The sequence below is a fragment of the Pelodiscus sinensis genome, chromosome 1, assembly GCF_052426305.1.
Source record: "Pelodiscus sinensis isolate ZL-2025 chromosome 1, ASM5242630v1, whole genome shotgun sequence".
In the NCBI taxonomy this organism is placed as follows: Eukaryota; Metazoa; Chordata; order Testudines; family Trionychidae; genus Pelodiscus; species Pelodiscus sinensis.
In genome coordinates this window covers 218,932,528-218,944,886 of record NC_143052.1, presented here as the reverse complement: position 1 = coordinate 218,944,886, position 12,359 = coordinate 218,932,528, and the positions used below count along the sequence as shown (strand labels likewise).

Genomic DNA, 12,359 nt, shown 5'->3' with positions numbered 1-12,359 from the left:
TTGTGCTACCAGGCCGCACGGCCCCAGCAAGAGAGGTATTGAGCACTGACTTCTGGAGTTAAGCCCTACCGCCACAACTAGAGGGCCAGGCGTTTAGGCCCAGAGAGAAATTCCTGGACGCATGGGATTACAGTGTAATTTCAAGAGCCCTAAGGACTCAACTACTCTCCCTGGGGGTTATGAGTGGACGACCCCATGACAAGGAGAAATCTACCAAAAGTAGTGTTATGAGGGCCCATGAATGAAATATGGAAATTTTGCATATGTATCAATAACTGAAAAATCATGTGAAGCACAAGTTTCACCACCACATGGAAGTAATGACGCTGGCCAGGAACTAGGCACGGCCATAGCAATTGAAAGATGGTTTCACTACAAAGTAAAGCTGCTCAAACCTTAGGGAGAAATCCAGAATGAAGACAGCACAAATACCATGTGTCTTCCCCTTGTGATTAATTCCTCCAGGGGGTTCAAGAGGAGGGAGTGGGCCTAGCTGAGTAAGGACAGGGTAATTTACATCTGCCTGCAGCAGCACTAATAGATGTGGCCTAAGGGTCTGTTCCCCAGTCAGTGAAAGTGAATGATAATACCTCTCAGGGTTATTCTGAAGCTTAGTTAATTGCTTGTAAAGATCCTTTAATGCACTTTAAGATTCTTGAATGACAAGTTCTATAGCAGCATAAACAGCTTGGCTCAGGAAACTACAGACCAGTTAGTTTAACTTCTGTGCCAGGGAAGATAATGGAGCAAGTAATTAAGGAAATCATCTGTAAACACTTGAAAAGTGGCAAAGTGATAGGGAACAGCCAGCATGGATTTGTAAAGAACAAATCATGTCAAACCAATCTGATAGCTTTCTTTAATAGAATTACGACTCTTGTGGATAAGGGAGAAGCAGTGGATGTGGTATACCTAGACTTTAGTAAGGCGTTTGATACGGTCTCGCGTGATATTCTTATCAATAAACTAGGTAAATACAACTTAGATGAGGCTCCTATAAGGTGGGTGCATAACTGGCTGGATAACCGTACTCAGAGAGTAGTTATTAATGGTTCACAATCCTGCTGGAAAGGCATAACAAGTGGGGTTCCTCAGGGGTCTGTTTTCGGACCAGCTCTGTTCAATATCTTTATCAACGATTTAGATATTGGTATAGAAAGTACGCTTTTTAAGTTTGCAGATGATACCAAGCTGGGAGGGGTTGCGACTAATCTGGAGGAATAGGGTCAAAATTCAAAATGATCTGGACAAATTGGAGAAACGGTCTGAGGTAAATAGGATGAAGTTTAATAAAGACAAATGCAAAGTGCTCCACTTAGGAAGGAACAATCAGTTTCATACATACAGAATGGGAAGCGACTGTCTGGGAAGGAGTATGGCAGAAAGGGATCTAGGAGTTATAGGGGACCACAAGTTGAATATGAGTCAGCACTGTGATGCTGTTGCAAAGAAAGCAAACATGATTCTGGGATGCATTAACAGGTGTGTTATGAGCAAGACACGAGAAGTCATTCTTCCACTCTACTCTGCACTGGTTAGGCCTCCATTGGAGTAGTGTTCAGTTCTGGGCACCGCATTTAAAGAAAGATGTGGAGAACTTGGAGAGGGTCCAGAGAAGAGCAACGAGAACGATTAAAAGTCTAGAGAACATGACCTATGAGGGAAGGCTGAAGGAATTGGGTTTGTTTAGTTTAGAAAAGAGAAGATTGAGGGGGGACATGATAGCAGTTTTCAGATATCTAAAAGTGTGTCATAAGGAAGAGGGAGAAAACTTGTTCATCTTGGCCTCTGGGGATAGAACAAGAAGCGATGGGCTTAAACTGCAGCAAGGGAGGTTTAGGTTGGACATTAGGAAAAAGTTCCTAACTGTCAGGGTAGTCAAAGACTGGAATAAATTGCCCTGGGAGCTTATGGAATCTCCATCTCTGGAAATATTTACGAGTAGGTTAGACAAATGTCTATCGGGGATGATCTAGGCAGTACTTTGTCCTGCCATGAGGGCAGGGGACTGGACTCGATGTCCTAGTATTCTATGATTCTTTTTACTGTTAATTTTCCTTTTCAGTATTCTGTCTCCACACGTTATTCCCAAAAAATCATCAATAAAAGTTGAGTTGCTTCTAGGTTATAATAAGGGTGAACAGCAGGTCACAGTAAGACGAAAGCTTATGCTCCTACACTTCAGTTAGTCTATAAGGTGCCACAGGACTCCTCGTCGCTTTAGTAAGACTGTTGGCATTTAAAATCTCTCTGGAAATCATCTACTTCTATCGATCCGCTTAGAAAATTCAGCATCAAAAAAGGCATTTCAACAACATTTTTATATTCAGGCACACTTGCTTCTTCTCAGAACTAACTTGACAAGAGCTGATCTACTCATCTTTGGGTAATAATTTGTATTAATTTTATGTCCAAGGTTGACTGCTTTGTGGCAAGCACGTGTCATACCTAAGATGTACTTCTGAACAAAAACTCAAATTGCCCACAAGCAAAATGCTTTGTTCTAAATAATAATGATCATAATGAATAAAAATTGCCTGGATGTTTCCATCAGATCTGAAATAGCACATGTTGTGGATTATATCAGTGATGTGTGTATTGGCTTAAGATTCTACACTATAGATTTAAAAAAAAATAACCATATGCTTTATTTTGTGCTTTGTCTTAGCTATGATCACAGAACCTTGTTTTGATCAAGAGGGCAAGTACATAGCCTCCTTCAGGACCAATTATCTATTAGTTTGCAGTCTGGTCCAATAAAATCTTCCCATACATGTGGCAATCCAGGACTTTGAGTGAGCTGTAGCAATGATCACATGGACCATTGCAATGCAGCAGAGTGCTGTGCTGTAGATTCACATGCTGGCTTGCCAGGCAGTAACTTGCCATGTAGACAAACTCTACTGTGCATCATTGAGACAGGAGAAAGGTTTCATTTTAAAATATTATGAACAACTTTAACTTTTTAATAAGTTCTAGATGTTAAGTGTCTTAGAACACCTTTCAGAATTGAAATTTGTATTCATAATTATATAGACAGCAATACAAATATTAATTAAGCATCAAGTAAATGTAAAATGTCCAGTTAAATATTACCTTGCTTCAGCTCTCATCTCTCTCAACATGTTCCACCCTAAATATTGTTTTAAATCAGACCTTTCATAGTGGAGGAAAGCTCATTTATTTTTTGATTTTTCCAGTGTAGCACTTGTGTAATAATTCCTATAATGGACATTTTATAAATATACTAATTTTAATAAGTGATGTTTCAGCAAGTAAACTAATGGATAGCCTTCACCAAGACTTGTTTTTTTCTTCTTAGCCTATTACTTTGCTAATGGAATCATCCGATGCAATGAACCTTGCCTGTTTAACAGCAGGATACTATAGACTACTGGTTGATTCAAGGCGCTCAATATTTAACATGGCCAACAAGAAAAATGCAGGAAACCGAGAAACAGGTATTTATTGCATAATACATGAACAGAAGTCACATGTACAAAACGAGCCCTCAATCCTACAATTGGACCCACACAAACAAAACCCCATTGATACCAGTAGGGTCTGTGCAGGGTATGCCCATTCAGATCTGATAGCTAGTTTAGGGCCTGGAGTTGTAATATATACATTCAGCTTTACAGTATTTTAAGATTCAGCCATTGCTAGTATTAAGGGGTATGTCTACACTAGCCCCCTAGTTATATCTGGGGAGGCTAATGAGGGTGACCAAAATTGCAAATGAAGTGCGGGATTTAAATATCCCGCGCTTCATTACCATGTTCCTGGCTGGTCGCCATTTTAGAAATTGACTAACCCAAAGTAACTGCCCACGTCCTCCTGGAATGAGGCTTAACAGCTAATTCAATTTAGGGCTTTAATTTGGAATCCTGTTTCACTGCCATGTGTAGACCCTGACAGTTGCTTCGTGCTAGTCAATTTCTAAAATGGCGACCGGCCGGGAACATGCTAATGAAGCACAGGATATTTAAATCCTGCGCTTCATTTCAATTTCGGTTGCCCTCATTAGCCTCCCTAGATCGAACTAGGGGGCTAGTGTAGACATACCCAAGGGAAACATAAGATGTTTAATGTATTCCTCCTTGAGCCAGAGTGAAACACATAAATGATCAGTTATTTGCACACAGGTTCTAACATTTTACAGAACTAGAGCCTATGTGCAGAAATGTATGGTGCTGGGTTTTTTAGATAATCATATCAACCAGTCCTAGGGTGTCTTTTCATTTTGTTTTAAATTTGTTCTCTGCCCTTGTAGCATAAAATCATCTAGTTACATCAACCTAATTCTTAAATCAAGAGCTCCTTAGCATGAAGTAAAGCAGACTGTAGAAGGGACAAGTTTATGCAGCTGTCCTATATTTATAATGTTGCTTACTCAAATTTATCAAGTCACTATTATAAAATTGCATGAAGCCATTCATTTACTTAATGACTGTTGCTTTTATTTGTGCCAAATTACAGGAACTGAAAATAGAGGGAAGCATAACCTCCATGCTTCTGAGTGGAATTGTGTACCAAAAACTACCACTTTCATGGCTGAAGGGGATCACGAGGTCCAAATAACATTTGTAGACCCCAAACAGAAGACTTCAGAAATTTCTGAAATCCCCATGTGTCAAAAAGACCACAGGCATTTATACATAGAAAATACCTATAATTCAGGTGGACTCGATCAGGTGCTAACCAAACAAGATGACTCCACTGAAGTAGGAGAAAACAGAAGTTTAAACCAGCAGTCATCACTGTCGCCCTCAGGAGTGGAGTCTACCAAGAAAACACAGGACTCTCCAAGGGGAGCAAAAGTATCCTTTATATTTGGAGATCACAGCTTGGATGGTATCAGTCCCCAAACTCTTGGCTATGAAAGACTTCTGGACGATAGTCCAGAAGTATTGGACAAACAACGAGCTATTTATATTAGTAATACCAATGACATCAAAGGTCTAGAATTGTCTCCAGATGTTGAAAGCATTCAGTTTGCTACAAATTCTGTTTATGCAAGCATAAATGATGGCAAAATATTTGGAGCTGCAGAAGGGATAGAAGAGCCCTTGTTGCATGATATTTGTTATGCGGAAAATACAGATGATGCTGAAGATGAAGATGAAGTTAGCTGTGAGGAAGACATTATGGTAGGAGAAATCAGTAGGCCTGCCATTCTCAGTCTTTCTGGCTCAAGTGATGATATTATTGATTTGACATCACTTCCCCCTCCAGAAGGCGATGATAATGAAGATGACTTCTTATTGCATTCTTTAAACATGGCCATTGCTGCTCCTCCACCTGGCTTCAGGGACAGTTCAGATGAGGAAGACTCTCAGAACCAAACAACACAATATATAGAAGACAAGGAGCAAGCTAGTAATCTAGGAAATGATGACATTCCAGTGTCACTCATTGATACTGTTCCTACTAATACTGAAGGGAAGTGTGACAAGGGGCTTGATGATGCAGTAGTCTCTACTCTTCAAGCACTAGAGGCTTTGGCTGCTTCAGAGGAACAGCAGACGAATGGCAATTCAGGTTCTTTCACCATAGTTACATTTATTCATTGAGCATCGTTCCACTTCATCCATATGTACCATTTAGCCTTGGAAACATTTCATTCTAAAACATTTCATTTTACCATCATTTACACACCTCACATTCCATAGCATGTGGTGGAACTACCGTGCTGTTTCTAAATTATCTATCTTGGGAATTATGCAATAAAATCAAAGAATGCTTTATAATAAACCATTAACATCCCTTTATTTTTATATTTAACACATCCCATTTGCTTATCCATTTATTCAGGTGCCTCAGATACTTAAATTAATTGGCTCTTATTTTTTGTGGCATGCAGGTGTAGCAATCTTGCGAGCATATAGCCCTGAGTCATCTTCAGATTCTGGCAATGAAACAAACTCTTCTGAAATGACTGAAAGTTCTGAACTAACCACTGCACAAAGACAGTCAGAAAACTCCACACGTATCTTTTTGACCACTAGCGAAGGCTACCAACCCCTTGTGGAAGAACAGACAGAGTTCCCCATTGCTAAGAATCAGACTGGAGGACCACTTGCGAAATCCTCACAGTCTATAGCTGGTTGTCAAGCTGCCGAACTACAGTCAAAAGTTGTGCCTTCGAAGCAGATTCTTCATTCAGATAACATGGAAATGGAACCAGAGACCATGGAAACAAAATCTGTCACTGACTATTTTAGCAAATTGCACATGGGGTCTTTGGTATACTCTTGCACTAGTAAAAGGAAAACTAAGATGGCCGATAGTGAAGTAAAAGCGGCCTGTGATGGTAATGCTACTGTGAAAAAGCATCAGGGAGCTAAAAGAGCAGAAAGTGATGATGATCTAAAAACAAAATGTGGTACTCTTTCAGCAAGAGACAGTCAACGCATAAGCACTTTTAATGTGGAGAGAACTGCCTTTCGCCAAAGATGGTATGCTGCTGTCGACGATGAAGCAGCAGATAAACCAAGCTCAGAAATAATGAATGGGAAGACATTTCCAAGAGTTTCTAGTCTTGGTAAAACTGATACTGGCTCTAAGAATGAAGTGGATCCTGAAGTTGCAGAGGATGATACTTCTCCACTTGGCCAAGGTGAAAACTTTTTGTCTGATATGACTCATGTGTCTTCAGCCAAAGACCTAAATGACTCAGAAGATGCAGATGACCATTCTTCAAAGGTACCGGAAGCTGAGCACAGTGTGAGTAGACTCTGTGAATATCACTTGACCAAGCGCATGTCATCTTTACAAAGTGAAGGTCATTTTTCTCTGCAGAGCTCCCAGTGCTCTTCAGTGGATGCTGGATGCAGCACAGGCAGTAGCCCATGTGCTACCCCTGTTGAGTCTCCTCTTTGTACCTCTGATGTTAAGCACATAATCTCAGATTCATCCATGAAGGGCATTGGCTATCTTCCAGCAGATGAAAGAGTTGCTGTTCTTCCGAATCATGGAACAACATACAAAGAACTACATCAGCAGTCAGAAGTTGTGTGTCATAGAATGACAATGCCTGCCATTCATTCTGCAGTTAATGCTGAACCACTGTTTGGCACTTTGAGAGATGGATGTCATCGGATCCCTAAGATTAAAGAAACTACAGGTACAGCAATTACAAAGCATGTGTTTTTAAAGCCACATAATTAACAGGGTGCATCCGTAAAAACCAGGTGTGAAGGTTACATCCCCTCATCTCTGAATGCATAGTATCAAACTAGAATGGACAGGGAAATTAGATCTAAGTTGTTTCTGTTCTCACTTCTGGTTCTGCTATTTGTTTTTTGCTAAAATAACCCCCAATTAACACATTGTTAAGCAAAGAAGAGGAAGAAATGAGTCTAATTATGCATCATTTTAATTTAAAAAGCCTGCTGCATACGTTTCCTGTAGGTGCAGTATCCTAATCGCATAATTTAAGACACAATTTTAAGAACTTTTATAAAACCTTGGTTTGGGGGAGAGGTTGTTTGTTTTAATATGATTGAAAACAAATGTTTGCTTGTGAGTTAAACATTCCTCTTTAGTAACTAAAACTGAACATTGCAACAATGTGTAAGTTTATGAAAACCAAATAATGAAATCAGTGAGAAGCAAAAGTGAAATCATTTCTTTTCATTGCCTTAAAAAATGGCAGAACAGAATAAAAATGAATGGAGTTTTCCATATTCTTTCTATTTTAGTAACATAAAGGGTTTTTACCTGTCAATATCCCTTTAAATAATACATGAGAGACTTCCAGTTAGCAGAGGGGCAATGTTCCAGAAAATTCTATGGAACAATTTTCTGCTCCTTCACATTATAAGTCAGAGTGGCAATAGAGGGAGTAGGCAGTTTTTATAAATGAGAATATGTTGATAGATTTTTTTTTAAATTTCATGTTTAAAGAAACACAAAGACATATGACTATTTCTTGAAATACTATGCATGGTACTAACTGTGATGAAGATTCTAAGAAAATACAGCAAATCCATTAGAACAGTTAATCTTTTCATAAAAAATATTTCAGAAATTCATTCAATGAATATTATCGGTGTGATGCTTAATTATTCTCTCTGTTCTTCTACTACCCCTAGTGTAGCTTTCACAGAGCCTGGAAAGGAAAGACGAGGGGGCATGCCTTCAGCTTTTCCTAAACAGCCTCTGGCTGACTCCATCATGCTATCATCCAACATTCGCTCAGAATCAAAGGTGCCAAGTCAAACTCAAGACTCTTGTGACATTCCTAAAGTAAAACAGGGATGTGGGGCAGTTAGTTTACGGCCATATGACATGATGGGAGGAAGCCTCAGAATGCCACAGAGCAGGAAAGCGTTGAGACGCAGCAGCAGCCTCATTGCGGGGACCACAGGCATTGAGATGTTTCTTGAGAAGAAAAAGGCTACAGTCAGTGTGAATTGTCTAGACATTGCTGCAAGAGATGATTCCAAATCAGAAAAAAGGATGGAACTCCCACTGGGCAAAAAGTTATCCAAAAGTTCTTCTCAAAGTTCTACGAATGTCAGCACTGCTGTCAAAGACAATAAAAAGTCTTCAGTCACCAGCTTCATGCAGAAGGACTCCAAACCGTACAGAATGTTGCCCTTACGAAAGTCAGATTCCAGCACCTGGAGATGCCATAGCCCCTTTAGCTATTGTTTCCTAAGCAGAGGAAATGACAATGAGGATGATGAAGATGATGGAGCTAACAATGAGCTCTCATGCCTCTACGAACCACAGATATCGTGTGAGTTACCGGAACCAGCCAGTCAGCCTTTTTCCATTGAAAACGAGAAGAAAGCTGTTGAGTCCCCAAAAGAGATAGTAAATAGTACACATGACAAGAGCAATGCTGAAGACCAAGGTGGCCAAAGTGATATGAATCTCAGTGACGTGGCCTTTAATGCACAAATCACTAGAATAAATGTGATGAAAGAGAAAATTTATGCAATGCCTGATGGATTTCTTGTAGCGCAAAAGGATGCCAATGAGCTGCTCTCTCTGGTCCGAGCAAGTGTGGAAAAGAGGGAAGATTTACATCCAGAAACATATGACCTTAAACTTTCTCAGTACAAGCAACTGTTATCTATAGAATCGAGACAGTTGGGAAGTGCCTGCAGGAAAATGGCCATGGCTGATAAAAGCCCGGAGGAAATGCTTCTAGCTATGACTTCCAGCTTTCAAGTGCTCTGTTGCTTAACAGAAGCCTGCATGCGTTTAGTGAAAGTCATGAACTCTGAAACACAGCAGCAGGAAATTATAGCTAAAATAGATGAGGTCGTAATAAACTACATTTGTCTTCTGAAGGCTGCAGAAGCAGTGTCAGACAAGACCTCCGGTGAGCCTAGCATTAAACTCTTGGCTCGACATTCGACTACCATGGCCGCTATTGTAAGCACACTAACACGTTCTCTTAAAATGCTTTTAAACAAATAAAATACAAATGTCACTTCATAATCTACCTTTGCGAAGCCATACATAAAACCTTTTGTTTACTGTATGTGTATGAACTAATGTAACAAACTAAGCTCCCTCTATCTGTATATTTTGTTATTTTATAAAAAAATAAGTATGAGATTTAAAAAAAAACAATTCTAATATTGAACAATTCTGGAAAAGTCCTGGCCAGATCTATCCTTCTCTTTATATTTTAAATAAAATGACAAAACAAAAACAAAAAAATACAAAGAATCCCAAACAAAAGCATATTGACACTTGGCTATTTTTCATATAGTCAAATCTACAGGTATATGATGTGAGCTTTTAAAGCCTGTGATGTCAAAGGAATTCTTTCCTGTTCCCTCCAAGTTTACATTTGGAGAACATTACATCCACATTTAGAAATAAGAAATGGAATCATAATGTATATAACACAGTATTTAATGTTTTAAAATTATAATTTTTAAGCATTGGAAATAGCAAAAAGACATTTAAAATCCAACAGATAATTATAACTTACTAGAGAATATATATATAATAAATAACTCTTTTGTTCATATTGCCTGGTTACCTGATGCTTTTTTTTTCTAGGAAATGTTTCCATATTGCAAATAGAGACAATGACAGATTCAGACTGTATCTAATATATTTTATGGTAGAATGCATATTTTATGAGGACCAAATGATAACTGGGTGGAAGGTAAAGCAGAATGGTGGAAGGCATAGAAGGTGGAAAGCAGGGGTGAGGGTGCAGGATGATGATGAAAGAAACTGCGAGAAATGCATTGGTTTAATTGAAGATAGAAGAACCTAATGGCCAGGTCTAAAATCCAAATAGACTAGAAACCAAAGAAACCCATTAGGAAGTTACTATACTCACGTAGTTTTATCATAAATAAATGAATCTTGTCTATTTTATCATGTTTTGCAGTCCATATGAGATGGTTCTGGATGTATAAATATAAACACCTTCAAAATAAAATTAATCTTTTGAAAGAAAATTCCATTTTTTGCAAAAAAAAAAATCCATTGAAACTTTTTTAGCAAAGAATAAGGCATTTTGTGACAGCTTCTCTAATGAGACCTTTTCTGTAAAATATGCATTAGAGTTACAACCCAGTCAAGGTGAAAGAATTCAAAGTTTCAGCTGACTCTTAGGCTATAAAGGGGAGTTTTTTTTTAAATACCTATGAGCTTTAGGAGCCCCAGCCCTCATGAAAACATTAAATCTCTAGCTTCATTTGAAACTATTCACCTTAACTTACTGGGTTGTATCTGATGGTCATTTTTTTCATAATATTGCATGTAGCGGCTGATGTTATAATAACAAACGTAAAGGTCTTGGATTGAAAACTGAACTTGCCTATTCAACTGTAGCAAAGTTGAGGCTTCGTCTGTTGAGTAAGAGGGCCTACAACATCAGAATTGAGGCATTTGCTAAATAAAAAGGAAAGTGTGATTGCAAAACATTACCTCCGAATGTGAAGACAAGCAAGCAACATTGTCGTCTTGAGTCTGCACAGACAACTCCAGAGACTCTGCTTCAATTTATAGCTTTGTCAAACGGCAACAGAGTGAAATTAAAAAGACTGTGGTAAGCTTCACTGCTGCCATTCAGTTTTACTGCTGCTATATCACTAGGAACAGCAGTAAAATTGTCAAGATAGATCTTCATCTCCTTCGGCACTGATGGCTAAGCATATTGCGTTGAAAAGATTAAGTGAATTATTTTACTTGAGACACATTCTTCCCCTGCTTAGACACCTGTATCAAGTCTGGAGTTAAGCGTAACATTTTTAGACATGCCTATATCCCATTTTCAAGTTATTTAAATGCTTAGCAGCTGAACCCCAGTTGACTTAAAATGCAGTTTTGGCTTTTAAATGCCTGCATCACATTTGAAAACAGTCCCTTAAGTTCTTAAGTCACTTGGGTCTTTTGAACATTTTGTAGCTCTATTGAAATCATATTATGCAAGTTAGTGAAGTTATGCCAAGCGTGAATGTGGCCAGGCAGGTTTAATTTTCATTTCCAATATTATTAATTATTTCTCTTTGTACTGTGATAGCAGGTAAGCATCCCAGTCATGTACCAGATCCCCACTATTCAAGGTACAAACACAGAACAAAAAGAGTTTGCTGCTGCCCCCAAAGAGTTTGCTGCTGAGAATGTAGCAATGACATTATCCATAGTGTATAACTTACCATATAAAGCTCAGCAAGTGACACTCCACGTGCTATATCTAGTGCTTATTTTTGGATCAAAGAAAGTTAAATAATAATCCACTGTACAGCTTTGAAATCCCTGAAAAATATTTTGTGCATTTCTTTGACTTGGATAAATGGAGGCCGGGAAGAGGCAATTGCCATATTTTTAATGGACACTTTTGTTTTCCTCTAGCTGTTCTCTAGACAAAACTTTAAGATTCTCTGTCAGTGATAATTGAGTTTGGAAGCCTTTGGCAACTGAAAAGCCATTAGAACCATTTAATGATGATGTTTAGTTCCTGATTTACTCTACTGCTTCTACACAGTGGAAATAGCTGTCTACAAGAACTAATAATGGGACCACAGCGCTTCTGTTTGAAATAACCAGAATGAGCTACTTTAATAATAAACCTGGTGGCACTTTGGACTTAATCCTTAACACATACATACAGGGAACATATTTTATTGTGCAGTGTGCTATATAGATAGAACCTGTGTTCTTTCTGAGGTTCCGCATTTAGAAATCTGGAGAGTGCCAAATTCTGTCTTCACTTATTTGGGGTTGCACAGGCCTTCCAGGGCTGACATTAAGTAAAGGAGCTAAGCGCTGAATTTAGTGGTGCCTAGCTTGTGTGCGTATTTGCCTTAGCTTAATCACCCCCTATTTAGTCTATGCTGATATCTTTCCTTTGAGCCACAAAGATGTAATATCTG

At 38.7% G+C, this 12,359-nt stretch overlaps 1 protein-coding gene and 1 long non-coding RNA gene across 4 annotated transcripts in view; one reads left to right on the top strand and one right to left on the bottom strand.

Annotated features, from left to right (window-relative positions):
• FRMPD4 (FERM and PDZ domain containing 4) overlaps window positions 1–10,148 on the top strand; it is a 440,511-nt gene extending 430,363 nt beyond the window's left edge. For all 3 annotated transcript variants that reach the window (XM_075914867.2, XM_025184488.3, XM_075914868.2), the window contains 4 exons: window positions 3,323–3,461; window positions 4,480–5,541; window positions 5,864–7,126; window positions 8,102–10,148. In XM_075914867.2, the coding sequence (XP_075770982.1) occupies window positions 3,323–3,461; window positions 4,480–5,541; window positions 5,864–7,126; window positions 8,102–9,435 (3,798 nt within the window). In that variant the 3' untranslated portion in view covers window positions 9,436–10,148. The remainder of the gene's footprint in view (window positions 1–3,322; window positions 3,462–4,479; window positions 5,542–5,863; window positions 7,127–8,101) is intronic.
• Window positions 1–12,359, bottom strand: part of LOC112545733 (uncharacterized) — a 90,963-nt gene that overhangs the window by 19,259 nt on the left and 59,345 nt on the right. The gene's annotated exons all lie outside the window — the stretch shown is intronic.